Source organism: Trachypithecus francoisi, unplaced genomic scaffold (genome assembly GCF_009764315.1).
Source record: "Trachypithecus francoisi isolate TF-2019V2 unplaced genomic scaffold, Tfra_2.0 Lachesis_group20, whole genome shotgun sequence".
In the NCBI taxonomy this organism is placed as follows: domain Eukaryota; kingdom Metazoa; phylum Chordata; class Mammalia; order Primates; family Cercopithecidae; genus Trachypithecus; species Trachypithecus francoisi.
Window position 1 is genome coordinate 17,966,936 of NW_022681466.1, and position 22,027 is coordinate 17,988,962.

Below are 22,027 nucleotides of genomic sequence, written 5' to 3' on the forward strand. Positions count from 1 at the left end.
GGCCACAGCTTCTCCTTCTGCCCAAGGGACAAAATAATGTCATCTATTTTCTGTTCTTTGAGGCTACTCTTCCCAGTGGATTTTAAGGGAAAGAGTAAGGCTTAGTGAGGGGGAAGCTGAGAGGCCCCAGGGCAGGTGGGTGGTGGGCCTGTAGGGTGAGGTGTTACTTTCACACTCAAGTCAGAACAGGTGTGCTGGCGTTTTGACCTTCTGCAGCGAAATTTCCCTCCTCAGAAACTTACTATGGTGTTGGGTTTCAGGATTAATAGAACAAAATGCCAGCTGCACAGCATGTGTTCCTGTAATATTTTTCATTATATGGCTTTGATTGTCCTTTTGTGAATCTCTCACAGCTTGAAGTTGTTAGTTCTCAGGCGTTTTCTCAGTACCTTTGGCTTGAAGGGGTGATACTCATCTTTTGTTTTTGAGACAGGTCTCACTCTCACCCAGGCTGGTGTGCAGTGGTGTGATCTCAGCTCACTGCAACCTCCACCTCCCAGGTTCAAATGATTCTTGTGCCTCGGCCTCCTGAGTAGCTGGCACTAGAGGTGCTTGCCACTACACCCAGCTAATTTTTTTTTTTTTTTTTGAGACAGTCTCACTCTGTCGGCCAGGTTGGAGTGCAGTGGTGCGAACTGGACTCACTGCAACCTCCACCTCCCGGGTTCTAGCGATTCTTCTGCCTCAGTCTCCCTGAGTAGCTGGACTGGCACACTCCACCATGCCCGGCTGATTTTTGTATTTTTAGTAGAGATGGTGTTTCTCCATGTTGTCCGGGCTGATCTCAAACTCCTGACCTCAGGTGATCCACCCGCCCCAGCCTCCAAAAGTACTGGGATTATGGGTGTGAGCCACTGTGCTCGGCCTATTTTTTTTTTTTCGAGATGGAGTCTTGCTCTATCACCCAGGCTAGGGTGCAGAGGTATGATCTTGGCTCACTGCAACCTCCGCCTCCCAGATTCAAGTGATTCTCCTGCTTCAGCCTCCCAAGTAGCTGGGATTACAGGTGCCTGCCACCATGCCTGGCTGATTTTTGTATTTTTAGTAGAGACGGGATGTCACCATCTTGGCCAGGCTGGTCTTGAACTCCTGACCTTGTGATCCACCCGCCTTGGCCTCCCAAAGTGCTGGGATTACAGGCATGAACCACCGTGCCTGGCCCTATTTTAATTTTTTTAAAGAGAGAGATAGGTGCCGGGCACAGTGGCTCTTGCCTGTAATCCCAGCACTTTGGGACGCTGAGGTGGGTGGATCACCTGAGGTCGGGAGTTCGAGACCAGCCTGACCAACATGGAGAAACCCCGTCTCTACTAAAAATACAAAATTAGCTGGATGTGGTGGCACGCGCCTGTAATCCCAGCTACTTGGGAGGCTGAGGCAGGAGAATCGCTTGAACCCAGGAGGCGGAAGTTGTGGTGAACGGAGATCGTGCCATTGCACTCCAGCCCGGGTAACAAGAGCGAAACTCCATCTCAAAAAAAAAAAAAAGAAAAGAGAGATAGAGAGAGAGAGGATCTTGCTCTGTCACCCAGGCTAGAGTGCAGTGGCATGATCATAAGTCACTGTAGCCTTGAACTCCTGGGCACAAGTGATCCTCTTGTGTCAGCTTCCTGAGTAACTGCTACTACAGGTACATGCTACCACACCCCGCTAATTTTTACATTTTTTATAGAGGTGGGCTCTCCCTTTGTTGCCCAGACTGTTACGGAACTCCTGGGCTCAAGTGATCCTCCCAGCTTTGCCTCCCACAGTGCTGAGATTATAGATGTGAGTCTATAATGACAGACAGCTTCGCCTATTTACCTATTAGAAATGAAGAATTAGGAATTTTACATTTCTTCCAGAAAAGTTGTGGAAGAGTCTACTGACTTTTTTTTTCATTGGATTTTTTTCTTTTTAAATAGGTTGCTGGTCAAATTCCCTGAGTTAAATTATCAGCTTAAAATTAAAGTGTGCATTGACAAGTAAGTACTTCTATCTTAGCTCTTTTTTTCAAATGAGGAATGGAAAAATGAGTACTTTGACAGACATCATTTGAACTAGAGACTCTGTCTTTATTCAGAGATCTTCATTTTGTGGACAAAAGTTTTCAGAAGGCTTGGGGTGCATTGTCATTTGTGTGCCTGAACAAAGCCACAAAGCTGGGGGTATAGATTTGATTTATGGTTGCTATTGTGACTACCAGTCCCTCTTTTTCTTTGTTTAGTTTTTTACTTGTACATGTCATTCATGCATGTTATATATGAGACTGAGATTATGTGTTTATTAATGACTGGGATACATTCTGCAAAATGTATCGTTATGCAATTTTGTTGTGCAACCATTATGGAGTATATAGTCTTTACACAAGCCTGGGTGGCAGAACCTACTGCCCACCTATGCAATGTAGCAGAGCCTGCTGGTCATAGGCTGCAAACCTGTACAGTACGTTACTGTGCTGAATACCGTAGGCAATTGTAACACATCTCAATGAAGAAGGAATTTTTCAGCTCCATTATAATCTTATGGGACCACCTTCATATATACAGTTTGTTGTTGACTGAAACGTTGTTATATATTCTTTCCATACATAGCATGTGGAAAGAATAGCTCTCTTTTTTTTTGAGACGGAGTCTCGCTCTGTTGCCGGGGCTGGAGTGCAGTGGCCGGATCTCAGCTCACTGCAAGCTCCACCTCCCGGGTTCCCGCCATTCTCCTGCCTCAGCCTCCGGAGTAGCTGGGACTACAGGCGCCCGCCACCTCGCCTGGCTAGATTTTTGTATTTTTTTAGTAGAGACGGAGTTTCACCGTGTTAGCCAGGATGGTCTCGATCTCCTGACCTCATGATCCGCCCGTCTCAGCCTCCCAAAGTGCTGGGATTACAGGCTTGAGCCACCGCGCCCGGCCGATCTCTTTTTTTTTTAATTGTTCCACACTTTACCATATATTGGAATACTCAAAATGTCATAATACCTTTCAGGATGTAAAATACACATACCCTTTGAAGACATTAGAAAGAGAAAATGTGGCCGGGCACGGTGGCTCACGCCTGTAATCCCAGCACTTTGGGAGGCTGAGGCGGGCAGATCACCTGAGGTTGAGAGTTCGAGACCAGCCTGACCAACATGGAGAAACCTCATCTCTACTAAAAATACAAAATTAGCCGGGTGTGGTGGCGCATGCCTGTAATCCCAGCTACTCGGGAGGCCGAGGCAGGAGAATCGCTTGAACTCAGGAGGTGGAGGTTGTGGTGAGCCGAGATCACGCCATGCACTCCAGCCTGGGCAACAAGAGCAAAACTCTGTCTCAAAAAAAAAAAAGAAAGAAAGAAAAGAGAAAATGCATACTTATTTTTAGTTGATATAATTATCTGGAAATTTCATGAGAATGCACTGGAAAATAATGACATCAGGGAGTTGATGAAGGTGATAGGTTTAATAAGTACATATGCAATATGAAACATAGGTTCCCCCCTTCCTATGGGGAGGCAACCAACTGTGCCTACTACACAAAGGTGTTACGTTGCCTGATCAACTGTAAATGAATAGTTTAAAGACATGCCCAGGAGCACAGAGGTTTTTTCATGAGAGTAAATAAAAGTCAAAGTAGGCTTTTTGAAGAAAAACGGAGCCTGTTTTATTAACAACGGTTTGTGTTCTTACAGAGACTCTGGGGATGTTGCAGCTCTCAGAGGGTAAGTTCAGCCTAGAGGCTGCCTTTTGTTCCATTTAACCTAACTTCATCCTCTGGCTACTCGGTCGCCTACATAGTTGATTGTTCTCCTGTGATTCAGATCCCGGAAATTTAACATTCTGGGCACAAACACAAAAGTGATGAACATGGAAGAGTCCAACAACGGCAGCCTCTCTGCAGAATTCAAACACTTGGTATGTGGGAGGAGCTCGCCTTCACAAAGGGCCTCTGGCTGAGGGAGTGGGCTGGGGAGAGCCTCACAGGACACCTGGCTTTTTCTTTTCTTACAGACCCTGAGGGAGCAGAGATGTGGGAATGGGGGCCGAGCCAATTGTGATGTAAGTTTTATTGGGGATGAAAGACAACTGGGGTGTTTTCCTTGAGGGAGAAAGGGGTGAAGATCCTTCTTAATCCCCAGAATTAGAAACATCAACCTGTTCTTTCAGCTGTAGTTATTCCAGAAAGTCAGTGCAGGCCAAAGTGACATGAACAGAAGTTCCATGTGCCATGAAGCTCTCTGGCTTGGAACATTTCCATGAATGTCTGGGAGTTAGCTCCTCCTTAAGGAGAAGTGGAAAGTCCCTAGCTGAGTTGTTCTCCACACCCATGTGTTATAAAGTAGCTTTCCACCTTGCCTGGGGCTTTCCAAATTCCCCATCCAGCTCCTGCGGCTGACCCTGCTTGGCTCCATTTTTAGTGCCCTGTTTTTCTCTCCCACTGAGGTGGGATAAAGGGTGTAAAAGCAACAGATCTGAGTTAAACTTTAAAATAAATGACCACCTTGTGTTAGTTTGCTTAGGAAAAGAGTAAATAAAATAAAACAAACAAAAACCCATCTTGTTTTTTATCCCCCTTATTTTCTGCTTTTCATTGATTCAGATTATTGGATTCTTATTGTCAAGAGTAAACTTTTAAAAAACAAACAAAAAAAGGTAAATGTGACCGAAAGCTAGTTTTTAATCATTTTTAAAAATTGTGATGTCCTGTTCTTTTTCTCACATTTGTCCCCTGAACAATTCTTCCTCTTTAAAATGTAGCAGTTCTAACTGGGCATGCTGGCTCACACCTGTAATCCCAGCACTTTCGGAGGCCAAGGCAGGCTGGTCACTTGAGGTCAGGAGTTCGAGACCAGCCTGGCCAACATAGTTAAACTCCGGCTCAACTAAAGATACAAAAATTAGCTGGGTGCGGTGGTGCGCACCGGTAGTCCCAGCTACTAGGGAGACTGAAGCACGAGAATGACTTGAACCTGGGAGGTGGAGGTTGCAGTGAGCCAAGATTTTGCCACTGCGCTCTAGGCTGGGCAACAGAGTGAAACTCTGTCTCTAAAATAAAATAAAATAAGATAGCAGTCCTTTTAAAAAATGTGGAATTTTACTTGACAGTAGAGTGAAGTAGCCTACATGCAATGATATGGGAAAATGTACATGACATGTTTGAAAAAAGCAAAATGTAAAATGATTTGAATAGTATATTAGTATATGTGTTTTAAAAATACACTAAACTCTTATGTGTATTCATGTGTGTATTAAGAAATTCTGGAGGAATATACACCCAGCAGTGCTATGTATTAGTGCTGCTGTTGGTGTCATGGCTATTCTAGACTGTCTCTGTGATATTTGCATTTTAAACTGAATATATTACTTTTATAATTAGAAAAAGAGTATTAAAAATGAATTAGAATTCAATTTCTTTTTTCTTTTTTTTTTGAGTCAAAGTCTCAGTCTATCACCTAGGCTGGAGTGCAGTGGTGTGATCTCAGCTCACTGCAACCTCTGCCTCCTGGGTTCAAGCAGTTCTCCTGCCTTAGCCTCCTGAATAGCTGGGACTACAGGCATGCGCCACCATGCCTGGTTAATTTTTGCATTTTTAGTAGAGACAGGGTTTCACTATATTGGCCAGGCTGGTCTTGAACTCCTGACCTCATGATCCACCCATCTTGGCCTCTGAAAGTGCTGGGATTACAGGCATGAACCACTGTGCCCCGCCTAGAATTCAATTTCTGAGAATTCATTGACAACTCTTATTTAAAATAAGTTTGCTATACTGATGTGAGACATTGTTATAGTCAGTTTGGAAAACAATTTGGCAGTATAAAAATGAACATACCCTGTAAACCAACAGTGCCATTCCCAGGATTTAATAGCAGAGAAATATTTGCATATATGTCCCAGGAGATATGTATAAAGTGGACATCAGCCTGATTCTAAGCTCTAAATGCAACCCAAATAAATACCCATCAACATTAGAATGATATGTAATTTGTGGTGTAGACACAATGGAATACTACGCAACTGTGAAAAGGAATACATTGCAGATACACATAACCATGTGGCTTCATTTTACATCAAGTGAAAAGTGAATCACAAAAGAATTCATTGGAGTCCATATGTGTAAGGTTCACAAACGTCCCAAACTAAACAATACCTACATTGCTTAGATAAACAAATACGGTAAACCTGTAAAAATTGAAAAAAAAAAGCTAGGAAATGGTAAACCCAAAAGACAAATAGCAGTTATTTCTGAGGGAGGAGGGAGGGGGATGGGGTTGGGGAAGGGCACCCAGAGAATTTCACTAGTGATGGACTTTTCCTTAAATTGAATGGTGGGTTCACATTGTTTTGTTATTCTTTGTGCCTTACGTATTTTACAAATAACCGATGGGATCTATGTAATATTATAATACAAACTGAGTAAAGGACTAGGTTGAGGGTCATAGCACTGGAGTTTCTTGGTGTTGAAGAGATAAAGTGCCAAGCAAGTTGTGTCCCTGGCACTTTGTCTGTGACCACATGGTGACCTAACACTTCTTGGTGTGGTGAGGCTTAGCATGTCCCTTTCCTTGGCTGTGACTGTTAGTACTGAATGCCATTCTCTCTGAGGAAAAGCATCCTTCTGTCTCTCTCTCTCTCTCCATCTATTTATTTAGACAGAGTCTCGCTCTGTCACCCAGGCTGGAGTTCAGTGGCGCGATCTCGGCTCACTGCAACCTCTGCCTCCTGGGTTCAAGCGATTCTCCTGCCTCAGCCTCCTGAGTAGCTGGGACTACAGGTGCCCGCCACCACGCCCAGCTAATCACCAAATTATTTGCCAGGATGGTCTCAAACTCCTGACCATTTGATCCGCCTGCCTCGGCCTCCTAAAGTGCTGGGATTATAGGCGTGAGCCACCGTGCCCAGCCTTTTATTTTTATATATGTATTTTAAGACAGGGTCTCACTCTGTTGCCCCAGTTAGAGTGCAGTGGTACAATCATAGCTCACTGCAGCTTCCATTTCCTAGGCTCAAGCCATCCTCCCACCTCAGCCTCTCGAGTAGCTGAGGCTATAGGTGTGCACCACCACACCCAGCTAATTTTTGTATTTTTTGCAGAGATGGAGTTTTGCTGTGCTGCGTAGGCTGGTCTCGAACTCCTGGGCTCAAGCAATCCTCCTGCCTTGGCCTCCCAAAGTGCTGGGATTACAGGCATGAGCCACCACACCTGGCCTAAGAGTGTCCTTCTTGTTACTGCAGGCTTCCCTGATTGTGACTGAGGAGCTGCACCTGATCACCTTTGAGACAGAGGTGTATCACCAAGGCCTCAAGATTGACCTAGAGGTGAGTTCAGCAGAATTGGTGAGAGGCTACACGGAGAGGTGACTCAGGACAAAATCTTCCACTGGTATTTTTACAAGAGAAGGTCGAATGATTACTGTTTGCTTAACACTGCGTTTATTTTTGCTTACTTTTCTCAAAAAAAAAATCCTTGGCATCCCATCTGAGAATCAAGTCTTGCTTGAGTGCTTAGAAGATGTGTGTATACTCAGCTTTCAGCAAACTTGATATGAAAATCTCTATTTAGAAATTGATTGGCTGGGTGTGGTTGGCTCACCCCTGTAATCCCAGCACTTTGGGAGGCCAAGGCAGGCAGATCACAAGGTCAGGAGTTCGAGACCATCCTGGCCAACATGATGAAACCCCATCTCTACTAAAAATACAAAAATTAGCTGGGCGTGGTGGCATGTGCCTATAATCCCAGCTACTCGGGAGGCTGAGGCAGGAGAATCACTTGAACCTGGGAGGCTGAGGTTGCAGTGAGCCGAGATTGTGCCATTGCACTTCAGCCTGGGCGACAGAGTGAGACTCCGTCTCAAAAAATAGAAAAAAAAAAAAGAAAGAAATTGATTGGAGCTGATTTTATAAAGTTTGGGCATAAGAGTCTTAGCAGCCATTGTGTTTAGTGTACAGAAAATTGTGGCGATGACGTTCTCTTTTCCCAACTTTCTTGATTTTTAAGTTAAGATAGACCTAGAAAAGCAGGAATCCTGGTCTTTGATTCCTGAGACCTCCCTGTTTTATGTGAAGATACAGCTTCAATCCTTGGAGAATGCCTCCAAGGTCTTAAAAATGGGGAATCTGTGGACTGTGAGTCAAACTTTGAGCAAGTCAGGTTTTACAAGGGACCGGTATGTTCCAACAGCAGCCTGAGTTGTGTGGCCACGCTGGGCATTCTTTCCACTCTGAGTGCTGACTGAGCTGACTCACTCACACTCCTTGCCTAGAGTTGGCAGCAGGTGTGGTTTATGGCATGTCCTTTCATTCTGAGCCCCGTGAGATACGGGCGAAGAGATTTCCGAGTCTGTGAGAGCCCCTCTGCCTCCCCAGCTCAGTCCCCACTTCCTCCGCAGACCCACTCCTTGCCAGTTGTGGTGATCTCCAACATCTGTCAGATGCCAAATGCCTGGGCGTCCATCCTGTGGTACAACATGCTGACCAACAATCCCAAGGTTAGTATCCCCTCCTTTTAGTTGGTACCCCGGGATCTCTTGTGACGTATGGGTACCTAGTACAGACAATGAGCACCATGCCTCCATCTAAACAAGCAAATGTGTTCTTTCCAATAGAACGTAAACTTTTTTACCAAGCCCCCAATCGGAACCTGGGATCAAGTGGCCGAGGTCCTGAGCTGGCAGTTCTCCTCCACCACCAAGCGAGGACTGAGCATCGAGCAGCTGACTACACTGGCAGAGAAACTCTTGGGTCTGCATTTCACCCCTTCTCCCTCCCGCCTGCCCAGAAAAGGGATCCAGCCCATAGGGCTGTTCATTTGGGCCATGTCTACTGAGCATTAGGCCATGTTTGTTTCCTGAGCAAGGTGCTGTGCTGGTGCCAGGAAACAGGGGCTCCATCAAGTTGGGGAGTTGGGGTGCAGAGACAGTTTGCAGTTTTCAGTTGAGGTGATCATTTTTGAGGTGGGAGGTGGATTTCTTTTCTCCTGGTTGCTGTCTCATTCACCCTCTCCAACTAACCTTAGAAGATCTTTTAAGGTGTGTTGGAAGGTGGCGCTAAAGGCTTGACATTCCCTGTCCATTTCTTTAATAAACTACAGGCTAGTTTTTTTTTTTTTTTTTTTTTTTTGAGACGGAGTCTCGCTCTGTCGCCTGGGCTGGAGTGCTGTGGCCGGATCTCAGCTCACTGCAAGCTCCGCCTCCCGGGTTCATGCCATTCTCCTGCCTCAGCCTCCCGGGTAGCTGGGACTACAGGCGCCGCCACCTCGCCCGGCTAGTTTTTTGTAATTTTTAGTAGAGACGGGGTTTCACCGTGTTAGCCAGGATGGTCTCGATCTCCTGACCTCGTGATCCACCCGTCTCGGCCTCCCAAAGTGCTGGGATTACAGGCTTGAGCCACCGCGCCCGGGCAGGCTAGTTTTTTGTTTTTTGTTTTTTGTTTTTTTGAGAGACAAGTCTCACTCTGTTGTCCAGGCTGGAGTGCAGTGGTGCGATCTCGGCCCACTGCAACCTCTGCCTCCCCTGGGTTCAAACAATTCTCCTGCCTCAGCCTCCCAAGTAGCTGAGACTACAGGCGCCTACCACCACGCCAAGCTGATTTTTGTATTTTTAGTAGACATGGGGGGTTTTACCATGTTGGCCAGGATGATCTCCATCTCTTCACCTTGTGATCCGCCCACCTCAGCCTCCCAAATTGCTGGGATTACAGGTGTGAGCCGCCATGCCTGGCCTAGGCTAGGTTTTTTTAAAAAGAATTAGTGGAGGCCGGGCATGGTGGTTAACGCCTGTAATCCCAGCACTTTGGGAGGCCGAGGCGGGTGGATCACGAGGTCAGGAGATCGACACCATCCTGGCTAACACGGTGAAACCCCGTCTCTACTAAAAATACAAAAAATTAGCCGGGCATGGTGGCGAGCGCCTGTGGTCCCAGCTACTCAGGAGGCTGAGGCAGGAGAATGGCATGAACCCAAGAGGCGGAGCTTGCAGTGAGCCAACACTGCACCACTGCACTCCAGGCTGGACGACAGAGCGAGATTCCGTCTCAAAAAAAAAAAAAAAAAAAAAAGAATTAGTGGAATATTTTATGTGCTACCTGGGCTAGAAGTAGCTTTGTCCTAATAAAGCTGTTGCCACCAAATACACCTGTCTGACACCTGATGTCAGCTTGTTAGTGCTGCTGCTGGTCCCCAGCCCACCACCCAAGGCTGGGAAGAGCAGGCGGACTTGTTACATCACCCCCTATCCGTGCTGGGCTACCCAACAACAAACGTGGGTCAAATGATGGGGTAGTATTTGTCCTCATGTGCTCACACACACAACAGTGGCCACGTTCAAAGATGTGAAAGCCAATGATTTTGTGGCCCATTGTGGGACCAATGTGTGTGTGTTCTGCTTTAAGAAATAACCTCTTGACCCCAAGTGGAAAATGTACTACTTGATTCTTTTTCTTTTCCTTCAGGACCTGGCGTGAATTATTCAGGGTGTCAGATCACATGGGCTAAATTTTGCAAAGTAAGCAATCTTGTAAAATTCTCGTGGGAATGGGAATGCCTACCTGCACAGCTGTCATGGAGGGCTCTGACTTGAAGGCCCTGAACTCTTGGTCCAGTAGCCAGTAGGACCTGCCTGAGGGTAGATGGGCCTGAGGAGTTGGGTGGTGCACGGTGCCCCTAGGAAGGGAAAGGCTGGGATGGCAACAGACTTGGCTTTCTCATCACTCTTTTCTGCAGGAAAACATGGCTGGCAAGGGCTTCTCTTTCTGGGTCTGGCTGGACAATATTATTGACCTTGTGAAGAAGTACATCCTGGCCCTTTGGAACGAAGGGTAGGTTGGACGGTGGGCACAGATGTAACCAAGCTCCCTGCTCTCAGCAAGCCAGTGGCAGGGGATGGATGCCCTGTTAGCAATAACAACACTGTTCCTCCTCCTTGGCTCCAGGTACATCATGGGCTTTATCAGTAAGGAACGGGAGCGGGCCATCTTGAGCACCAAGCCTCCAGGCACCTTTCTGCTAAGATTCAGTGAAAGCAGCAAAGAAGGCGGCGTCACTTTCACTTGGGTGGAGAAGGACATCAGCGGTAAGGGAGGCTCCCACCCACCCCACCTGCTGGCGGCTGCTGAGGCCTCATCCCCGCGGCTAGTTCCAAGCACCTACTGCCCCCTGGTGGTTGGAGATGGCCCCGACTCCCTGCCTCACTCAGACTCGCAAAACACATTTGGGTGACTTCTAAATCCTTCTAGCTGAAGGATTGATTTGTCTTTGTTTTGCTTGCTCCAGTGACTGTTTGTTAAGAAATTTGCAATATAAGTTCTATTCTTCATCCCTTTTTCTACTTAACCCTGTTAATATATCTTACACAAGTAGTTACATTCAAGTTTATTTTCTATGACCCAACTGGTAGCCTCTTCTAAATTAGAAGCCAGCCTGAACATTTCCACTGTGCCAGGCCACTGAACAGGGTGTTCAGGGTCTCAACACTAGGGTGGCTTAAGTTTTTTCCCCTTCGAGGAAAGAAAAAATGGGCAGTTTTCTCTGAGATGACCTAGCTGTAGGTCCCATGATCTTTCCTTCCCATGTCCCGTGACAGGTAAGACCCAGATCCAGTCCGTGGAACCATACACCAAGCAGCAGTTGAACAACATGTCATTTGCTGAAATCATCATGGGCTATAAGATCATGGATGCTACCAATATTCTGGTGTCTCCGCTGGTCTATCTCTACCCTGACATTCCCAAGGAGGAGGCATTTGGAAAGTATTGTCGGCCAGAGAGCCAGGAGCATCCTGAAGCTGACCCAGGTAGTTGTTGATTTTCTATGTTCCTGGCATTTAATTTTTGGGAAAAGTTAGAAATTTGGGGATCCTTGGAGGATAGATAGGCAAATGCCTGAATAACCTGGGGGATCATTATTTCTCCTTATGGGAAAGAACTGTAGTGGGTGCTTTTGTTGGGGTGACTGATGGGATTTGAGAGGAGAATCAGAATCAGTTAGACTAGTGCAGTTCCTGCTCCACAGAGAGTGCATGACTCTAAAGAGGGGATACAGCTTGGACAACATGGTGAAACCTCGTCTCTACAAAAAATACAAAAAAATTACCCGGTGTGGTGGTGCGCATCTGTAGTCATAGCTACTTGGGAGGCTGAGGTGGGAGGATCACTTGAGCTGAGGAGTTCAAGGCTGTAGTGAGCGGTGATCGTGCCACTGCACTCCAGCCTGGCTGATAGAGTGAGACACTGTGTCAAAAAATACAAATAAAGAGGGTATTAATACACATATGTCCCCAAAACCTGCCAAAAACACGAGAAGAGAAAGGGCAGTTAACAGGATGCCCAGCTGGTACAGTGCTTCTTAGTAGATGCTAGAAGGTTTGAGGCCCAGATTTCAGCCCAGCATATGGCTTTTTGCCTGTCACTGAACCATGTCAGTGTGCCAGGTGGTCTGAAGAAAGGGTTTCTGGAGGAAATTATTATTAGCCGGATGGGAGTATGGTTTACACCAGAGGAGAAGAGCTGGGAGCATCATGTTTGAAGGGGAAGACAGTGACTGGGTGGAGGGGCAAGGGATTGGTATTTAGAATGTGCAACTATTGAAAATAAGGTATTTTTTAATGTGTAAGAGGATATGTATTTATATGTTACATATAAATTATTTTAGCTGGGCACAGTGACTCATGTCTGTAGTCCTAGCACTTTGGGAGGCCCAGGTGGGAGGATCACTTGAGCCTGGGAGTTTGAGACCAGCCTAGACAACATAGTGAGACCCTATTTATACAAAAAAAAATTTTTTTAATTAGCCAGGTGTGGTGGTTTGTGCCTGTAGTCCTAGCTACTCGGGAGGCTGATTGAGGTGGGAGGATTGCTTGAGCCTAGGAGGTTGAGGCTGCAGTGAGCCGTGATTACACCACTGTACTCCAGCCTGGGTGACACAGCAAGACCTTGTCTCACCAAAACAAAACAAAACAAAACAATCCAGAAATTAAAAACACTATTTTACATTAAACCTGTAATCTCAGCTGGGCATGGGGGTTCACATGTGCAGTCCTAGCACTTTGGGAGGCTGAAGCAGGAGGATCCTTTGAGGCCAGGAGCTCAAGACCAGCCTGGCAACATAGCAAGACCCCACTACACACACACACACACACACACACACACACACACACACAGAAAGAAAAAAAAACCGTAATCTCTGGAGCTGTCCTCAGTGTCGGGGGCGGCCCTGTCTGTTCCCATTCAGCACTTGCTGTTTTGACTCTCTGGGTTCTCTGTGCAGGTCCTGATGGGGAGTCTCTGATTTGCCATTCTTTGTTTTATTTAACTTTTTATAATCATAAAGCCAAAGATGGACTCTTTTTTGAGACAGAGTTTCACTCTGTCGCCCAGGCTAGAGTGCAGTGGCACGATCTCTGCTAACTTCTCCTGCCTCAGCCTCCCTAGTAGCTGGTATTACAGGCGCCCCCACCGCGCCCAGCTCATTTTTGTATTTTTAGTAGAGAAGGAGTTTCGCCATGTTGGCCAGGCTGGCCTCGAACTCCTGACCTCAGGTGATCCACCCGCTTCAGCCTCCCAAAGTGCTGGGATTACAGGCATGAGCCACTGTGCCTGGCCTAATGATGGGCTCTTTAATGTGATCCTTTAGGGTTGGTGCCTTGCCCCAGTTGCTGTTGAAAAAACTATTTTTGTCCAAATGGCATACACACAGAAACCTGCAAACTTCCCTCCCACTTTTTCCTAGGATTCCTTCCACGGGCTTTCTTGGGATGGGACAGAATGGGGCTTGGAAGAGGGAGTTCCAGCTAATTGACCGTTGCCTTTCTCCTTTGCTGGGGTCCTGAGTCTTGTTCCCGCTGTAGGAGTTACTCACTTCCTGTCTGCCGCCTATCTCTCTTTCCACGTGTGCTTCAGTTGGGAGATCTGTTTATCAGCCCCTGCCACACAGCTCTTTGTTCCTTCTGCAGAGGACATTGGGGTCCCACGGCTGGTCCTTTTGACTCATTTTGCTTTCACGGTCCCTACCTCCCAGGCTCAGGCTGCATCCTCCATTACCATCGCCCTTCCTGTGGGCTGGGAGGCCAGGTCCTTTCCTGCCCAGCAATGTCAGCCTTTCCTCAGGGGCCAAGGCACATTCATCAGGAGAAAGGAACTAATTACTTGAGTAATTTGCCTGCCTTGCTGAGAGGAGTGTGCCCTGAGGGACTCCGTGTGAGTGTAGTGACGGGTGTGGGGGTGTCCCAGTGTTGGTATAAAATGGGTGCCTTCAGGAAGATGAGCATGTGACCATTTCCTCTCTATTTCCATCATGAGAGTATTATGGTATGAGAGTCTCAGGGTCAGATTATCGTCCCAAGACTCTTCTCTCTTCCTTCTCTACTGGAAGCCCACACAGCATTTCCTTGCGGCTTGAGGGAGAGGTTCGGAGCCACTTACAAATTAGATAAGTATGTTTACAACCTTGTACACAGCCACACATGAAGCCATTTTTCTCAGCTTTTTTTTTTTTTTTTTTTCTGAGACTGAGTCTCGCTCTGTCGCCCAGGCTGGAGTGCAGTGGCGTGATCTGGGTTCATCGCAACCTCTGCCTCTCGGGTTCAAGAGATTCTCATGCCTCAGCCTCCTGAGTAGCTGGGATTACAGACATGTGCCACCATGCCCGGCTGATTTTTGGATTTTTAGTAGAGACAGGGCTTCACCCGTTGGCCAGGCTAGTCTTGAACTCCTGACCTCAAATGATCTTCCCACCTGGGCCTCCCAAAGTGCTGGGATTATAGGCGTGAGCCACGGTACCCAGCCTTGTTTTTGTTTTTGTTTTAAGTCTCACTCTGTCTCCCAGGCTGGAGTGCAGTGGTGCGATCTCACCTTACTGCAGCCAACAGTCTCAGTCTGTCTCCCAGGCTGGAGTGCAGTGGTGCGATCTCACCTTACTGCAGCCTCTGCCTCCCAGGTTCCAGGGATTCTCCTGCCTCAGCCTCCCGAGTAGCTGGGATTACAGGCATGCCACCATGCCCAGCTAATTTTTGTATTTTCATTGAAGACAGGGTTTCGCCATGTTGGCAAGGTTGATCTTGAACTCCTGGCCTCAGGTGATCCACCTGCCTCAGCCTCCCAAAGTGCAGGGATTACAGGCGTTAGCCACTGTGCCCGGCCTCAGCTATCTTGATTGCTGGAGAATTAAATCCTTTTCTGTCTAGGGTGTCAGCTCCCTAAGGGCTGGGCCAAAACGGTTGCATTTATAAGACACTGGAGCCCAGCCTCAGTAGCTCCTTTGAATTCTGCACTGAATTGATCAGTTTCTTGGCCCAAAGTAAACTCAGATGGCGGCCCAGGAGCCACTCTGCAGTGCCCTCTTTCACATGGTCATCATGCTTTCTGATCCCTCAGGTTATCTCTAAGCCTCATGTTATGACTATGCTGTTCTCAGCCCACCCCACCCTGCCCCATGCCTTGTCAATGGTTTGTTCACCTGAATTCCCCAGATTTCATGTCAGTATCCCCAAGGTTCCTTGACCTCCTGGTGTAAGCATTCAGCATCTAAAATTCATTTTATTCCTGTCATTGCATTTCTAACTGTAGAACAAGAATTATAAATGACAAAGCTCATAGAAAATTGGAACCTTTTCTTCCCCCTCCCTCTTATTTTATACATAAAAGAAAACATGGGCTGGGCGTTGTGGCCAAGGCTGGGCATGATAGCTCATACCTGTAATCCCAGCACTTTGGTAGGCTGAGGTGGGCGGATCACTTGAGGTCAGGAGTTTGAGACCAGCATGGCTAACATGGAGAAACCTCGTCTCTACTAAAAATACAATAATTAAGCTGGGTGTGGTGGCTCATGCCTGTAATCCCAGCAGTTTGGGAGGGTGAGGCGGACAGATCACCTGAGGTCAGGAGTTCAAGACCAGCCTGGTCAATATAGTGAAACCTTGTCTCTACCAAAATTACAAAGAAAACAATTAGCCAGGCATGGTGGCGGATGCCTGTAATCCCAGCTACTCAGAAGGCTGATGAAGGAGAATCACTTGAACCCTGGAGGCAGAGGTTGTAGAGAGCCGAGATGGTGCTACTGCACTCCAGCCTGGGTGACAGAGCAAGACTCCGTCTCAAAAAAAGACAAAAATTAGCCGGACATGGTGTGCCGCCTGTAGTCCCAGCTGCTTGGGAGCCTAAAGCAGGAGAATGGCTTTGACCCGGGAGCAGGAGGTTGCGGTGAGCTGAGATTGTGCCACTGCACTTGAGCCTGGGCAACAGAGCGAGACTCTGTCTCAAAACAAAACAACAACAACAACAAAAGAGAGGGACCATGCCTTGCTCCAGGTCTCTTAGCTATTGAAGATGTACCTGGACCGAGGTCTCCTGTCTTCTAGTTGAAGCAATTGTACTGCCCCACAAAGTCATATTCTCTTTGGTGCTTCCTGATTGATGTATTTATCCAACTAGGAAGTTACTTATGCCCTCATCCAAAAATGCGGTAGAGGCCAGATTAGTGCTGGTGGGAATAGGAGATAAAACCTTTGGCTTTGGAACCACAAGCATTAGCAGTCTCCATGTTCTTTAAAGACTCAGTGATGTTGGTACACCATGCAAAGACTACGCAGGCTTGGTTCCTGCATGCAGAGAAGTTATCTAAGAGATATGACCAGGCTAGAATGGAATCCTTAGACCACATGGAGGCTGTTAAACTTTTCCATAATCTAGGGAAAGAAGGGACACAAGGTTGGCAATAGTCTAGGCTCAGATGGGGAAAGGTTATGCTGAAAAGCCTCTGCAGCTCAGGACAGCTTTGTGCAAAGAACTGAGGTTCAAAGCTGCTAGTGCCTAGGACATCAAATAGTATAGATGAGGGCGGGCAACGCTGAGGGGCGGATGGAGCTTTCCAGACAATCTTGGCATGAGGATGGAGTGAGTTTCATATCAGTCCTGCTGAGGCAGATGGCTTCCTCCGGCTCTGCTTACTGAATGCGAAGTCCCAGTCAGTAAGAAAACTGGTTTTCTTCTTCCCAGGCGCCGCCCCATACCTGAAGACCAAGTTTATCTGTGTGACACCGTAAGTGGCTTCCTTTCCCAATTTTGCCTTCATTTCTAATATCCTCAGTTATCCCTGGGAGTAGGACACTGGGTGAGAGTTAATCTGCCAAGGGTCGGAAGCCCCTGGGCTATGTTTAGTACTCACAGTGACCTTGTGTGTTTAAAAAGCTTGAGCTTTTATTTTTCTGTTGGAGACCAGAGTTTGATGGCTTGTGTGTGTGTGTTTTGTTCTTTTTTTTTTTCCATTGTGTCTTGTCAACCCCCCGTTTCCCCTCCTGCTGCCCCCCATTTCCTACAGAACGACCTGCAGCAATACCATTGACCTGCCGATGTCCCCCCGCACTTTAGATTCATTGATGCAGTTTGGAAATAATGGTGAAGGTGCTGAACCCTCAGCAGGAGGGCAGTTTGGTGAGTATTTGGTTGACAGACTTTGTCCCTATAAGGGAAGTTGGTCCCCTTTGTATGATGCTCTCACATGTACACACCGAGAGCTGGTCACTCAGAATGGTAGGAGGTTCTAGAGCATTGCTTTCCAAAAGAAATGGTATGAATGCCACGTGCGAGTATACATCTAGCAGCCATACTGGAAATAGATGAAGTTAATTTTTACAATATATTTTATTTAACCCAGTAAATCCAACATACTGTCAATTTAACATTTCAGGCCAGGCGTGGTGGCTCACGCCTGTAATCCCAGCACTTTGGGAGGCCAAGGCAGGCGGATCATGAGGTCAGGAGATCGAGACCACAGTGAAACCCCGTCTCTACTAAAAATACAAAAAATTAGCCAGGCGCGGTCACGGGCGCCTGTAATCCCAGCTACTTGGGAGGCTGAGGCAGGAGAATGGCGTGAACCCTGGAGGCAGAGCTTACAGTGAGCTGAGATCACGCCACTGCGCTCCAACCTGGGTAACAACGAGACTCCGTCTCAAAAAAATAATAATAATAATAATTTAACATTTCAGAAAAAGTTGAGGCTGGGTGGGTGGCTCACGCTTGTAATCCCAGCACTTTGGGCGGCTGAGGTGAGTGGATGACTTGAGGTCAGGAGTTCGAGACCAGCCTGACCAACATGGTGAAACCCCATATCTACTAAAAATACAAAAATTAGTTGGGCATGGTGGCGCATGCCTGTAATCCCAGCTACTCGGGAGGCTGAGGTAGGAGGATCGCTTGAGCCTGGGAAGTGGAGGTTGCAGTGAGCTGAGATCGTGCCACCGCACTCCAGCCTGGGTGACAGAGTGAGACTCCATTTCAAAACAACCAAACTAAACTAAAAGAAAAGAAGAAGTTGAGACCTTTTTTTAATTCTTTTTTTCATACTAAGTCTTTAAAATCCGGTGGGCTTTTGACAGCCACAGCACAGCCCAGTTTGGACAAACCAAATCTCAAATGCTTGGTGGCCATGTGTGTCTCGGGGCTCCTGAATTAAACAGTAGATCAAGGGCAGAAGATCTAAGGCTATCCTGGTAATAGCCTTATTATGGAGATCTCGGAATCGATTAAGGGAGGAAGGAGAAAGGGCCCTTCCAGAGGCAGGGTCCTCTAGGGAGGAGAGTAAATCTGGCTTTTCTGACCATCCCTGGGCCCTAAGGGACAGGAGATTGGATAGCAGTGGTAGCCTGGGTCCTGTCCTCTGAAGGGCTGGGGGCGTGGCCTGCCAGTTGCAAAGGATGGACGACTGAACTAGTTTTCCCTGTGTGTCCCTCCAGAGTCCCTCACCTTTGACATGGAGTTGACCTCGGAGTGTGCTACCTCCCCCATGTGAGGAGCTGAGAACGGAAGCTGCAGAAAGATACGACTGAGGCGCCTACCTGTGTTCCGCCACCCCTTACACAGCCAAACCCCAGATCATCTGAAACTACTAACTTTGTGGTTCCAGATTTTTTTTAATCTCCTACTTCTGCTATCTTTGAGCAATCTGGGCACTTTTAAAAATAGAGAAATGAGTGAATGTGGGTGATCTGCTTTTATCTAAATGCAAATAAGGATGTGTTCTCTGAGACCCGTGATCGGGGGATGTGGCGGGGGGTGGCTAGAGGGAGAAAAAGGAAATGTCTTGTGTTGTTTTGTTCCCCTGCCCTCCTTTCTCAGCAGCTTTTTGTTATTGTTGTTGTTGTTCTTAGACAAGTGCCTCCTGGTACCCGTGGCATCCTTCTGCCTGTTTCTGTAAGCAAATGCCACAGGCCACCTGTAGCTACATACTCCTGGCATTGCACTTTTTAACCTTGCTGACATCCAAATAGAAGATAGGACTATCTAAGCCCTAGGTTTCTTTTTAAATTAAGAAATAAGAACAATTAAAGGGCAAAAAACACTGTTTCAGCATGGCCTTTCTGTATTTAAGAAACTTCAGCAGCCGGGCACAGAGGCCGAGGTGGGTGGATCATGAGGTCAGGAGATCAAGACTGTCCTGGCTAACACGGTGAAACCCCGTCTCTACTAATAGTACAAAACATTAGCCGGGCGTGGTGGCGGGCGCCTGTAGTCCCAGCTGCTCGGGAGGCTGAGGCAGGAGAATCGCTTGAACCCAAGGGGCAGAGGTTGCAGTGAGCCAAAATCACACCACTGCACTCCAGCTCAGGCAACAGTGTGAGACTCCATCTCAAAAAAAAAAAAAAAAAGAAACTTCAGTTAACACCCTCCTTGGTGCTTTAAGCATTCAGCTTCCTTCAGGTTGATAATTTATATATAACCCCTGAAACAGGCTTCAGGTCAAACCCTTAAAAGACATCTGAAGCTGCAGCCTGGCCTTTGGTGTTGAAATAGGAAGCTTTAAGGAGAATCTAAGCATTTTAGACTTTTTTTTTATAAATAGACCTTTATTTTCCTTTGTAATGTGTTGGTCTTTTAGTGGGTAAGGCTGGGCAGAGGGTGCTTACAACCTTGACTCCCTTTCTCCCTGGACTTGATCTGCTGTTTCAGAGGCTAGGTTGTCTGTGGGTGCCTTATCAGGGCTGGGATACTTCTGATTTGGGCTTCCTTCTTGCCCCGCCCTCCCGACCCCAGTTCCCCTGACCCTGCTAGTGGCATGTCTCCTCCCATGTCTGAAGGTCCCTCGTCCTGTTTGTTTTAGGAATCCTGGTCTCAGGACCTCATGGAAGAAGAGGGGGAGAAAGTTACAAGTTGGACATGATGCAGACTATGGGGCCCCAGCGACGTGTCTGGTTGAGCTCAGGGAATATGGTTCTTAGCCCAGTTTCTTGGTGATTTCCAGCAGCACTTGTAATGGCGTCTTCATTCAGTTCATGCAGGGCAAAGGCTTACTGATAAACTTGAGTCTGCCCTCGTATGAGGGTTATAGCTGGCCTCCCTCTGAGGCTGGTGACTCCTCCCTGCTGGGGCCCCACAGGTGAGGCAGAACAGCTAGAGGGCCTCCCCGTCTGCCCGCCTTGGCCAGCTAGCTTGCCTCTCCTGTGCGTGTGGGAACACCTAGCACATGCTGGGTGGGCTGCCTCTGACCCACAGGCATGGCCGAATTTGGCGACTCAAAACCACCTTGCCTCAGCTGATCAGAGTTTCTGTGGAATTCTGATTGTTAGATCAAGTTAGCTGGTCTCTGAATTAAGTGGGAGAGGACCTTCTCTAAGATGAACAGGGTTCGCCCCAGTCCTCCTGCCAGGAGAGAGTCGATGTGTCTTGCAGAGCTCTCGCTTCTCCAGCAACACTCTTCAGTACATAATAAGCTTAACTGATAAACAGAGAGAATATTTAGGAAGGTAAGTCTTGGGCTTACCATTGGGTTTAAATCATAGGGACCTAGGGAAAGGGTTCAGGCTTCTCTGGAGCAGATATTGTCAAGTTCATGGCCTTAGGTAGCATGTGTATCTGGTCTTAACTCTGATCGTAGCAAAAGTTCTGAGAGGAGCTGAGCCTTGTTCTGGCCCCTTAAAGAACAGGATCCTCAGGCCCTGCCCGCTTCCTGTCCACTGCCCCCTGCCCGTCCCCAGCCCAGCTGAGGGAATCCCGTGGTTTGCTTACCTACCCTATAAGTTGGTTTATAAGCTGCTGTCCTGGCCACTGCATTCAAATTCCAATGTGTACTTCATAGTGTAAAAATTTATATTATTGTGGGGTTTTTTGTCTTTTTTTTTTTTTTTTTTTTTTTTGGTATATTGCTGTATCTACTTTAACTTCCAGAAATAAACGTTATATAGGAACCGTCTGGTAGCATGGCAGCTCTGTCTGGCTGGTCGAGGCTTCCTTTTCCCCTGCCTAAGTTCTGAGGAGGCCTCACACACAGGCGGGGCCTGGGATAGGGGCCGGAAAGGGTCTTGAGAGGAGGTGGTTGCCCTAGTCCCCCACCCCACCCCCTTATGTCAGCCACCAGCCAGGAGGTAAGGAGTGCCTGGAGGAGCAGGAGGTCAATAGTCCAACGGCAGAAAGGTGTAAGAGTGGAGGCCTCCCTCCCCGGCCCCCTCCTAACCCCTAGAGCCGCCTCGTCCTGTCTGGGGTCAGATAAGCCACCTAAGCGGGGTTGGGGGTTAGATACTCCCACCGCACCAAGGCTTCCCCTTCCACAGTTGGCTCCTTTATCACGTTGCCTTCAGTTCACCCAGCGGAGACAACACGCAGACACCCGGTGGTGGCTGCAGGGCCTCCCGGCAGCCAGCGGTGATAATGCAGGGAAAGGCGCTCTGACCTCAGCTACACGGGCGCCCACAGGGCTTCTCCCCACCCCTACACGTGCCCCAGCACCCTGGAGACGCGCCTGGGAGCTACGAGCTAGCGCCTTCCCTCGCAGAGATGGAGCAGATTAGCCCGGTGGGGCGGTGGCACCTGCCCTTCCCCTCCCCTCCTCTCTTCTCCCACCCCCGCCTGCCCCCTGCTCTGGGCCCCCTGCGCCTCCCTCCTGGGGCCCACGAGCCGCCCCCCTCCCTCACTTGAGCTCTGAACTCAGAAGGAACCTGCCCACAAACCTGGCTCCCAGCCCCGCCCAGGGAGCGCGTGTTCCTGCGCCCAAGGGCCCAAGGGCCCCAGCGACAGCAGAGACTGGCCACAGCCAGCGGCGCGGGGGTCCAGCCGGGACGAGCCAGGCCCCCTCCTGCACCTCCGCCTCACACAGT

At 48.0% G+C, this 22,027-nt stretch overlaps 1 protein-coding gene across 12 annotated transcripts in view; it reads left to right on the forward strand.

Annotated features, from left to right (window-relative positions):
- STAT3 (signal transducer and activator of transcription 3) overlaps positions 1–21,126 on the forward strand; it is an 86,441-nt gene extending 65,315 nt beyond the window's left edge. For 3 of the 12 annotated variants that reach the window (XM_033182971.1, XM_033182970.1, XM_033182976.1), the window contains exons 11-24: positions 1,905–1,964; positions 3,644–3,673; positions 3,773–3,866; positions 3,963–4,010; positions 7,185–7,268; positions 8,339–8,437; positions 8,555–8,690; positions 10,398–10,450; positions 10,669–10,763; positions 10,878–11,017; positions 11,528–11,740; positions 16,935–16,977; positions 17,307–17,369; positions 18,674–21,055. In XM_033182971.1, coding sequence (XP_033038862.1) covers positions 1,905–1,964; positions 3,644–3,673; positions 3,773–3,866; positions 3,963–4,010; positions 7,185–7,268; positions 8,339–8,437; positions 8,555–8,690; positions 10,398–10,450; positions 10,669–10,763; positions 10,878–11,017; positions 11,528–11,740; positions 16,935–16,977; positions 17,307–17,331 — 1,120 coding nt within the window. In that variant the 3' untranslated portion in view covers positions 17,332–17,369; positions 18,674–21,055. Of the gene's footprint in view, positions 1–1,904; positions 1,965–3,643; positions 3,674–3,772; positions 3,867–3,962; positions 4,011–7,184; positions 7,269–8,338; positions 8,438–8,554; positions 8,691–10,397; positions 10,451–10,668; positions 10,764–10,877; positions 11,018–11,527; positions 11,741–16,934; positions 16,978–17,256; positions 17,370–18,673 lie in introns of all 12 variants that reach the window. The other 9 variants (XM_033182969.1, XM_033182968.1, XM_033182975.1 and 6 more) reach the window with 5 other exon arrangements.
- Positions 21,127–22,027: the final 901 nt, after the last annotated feature.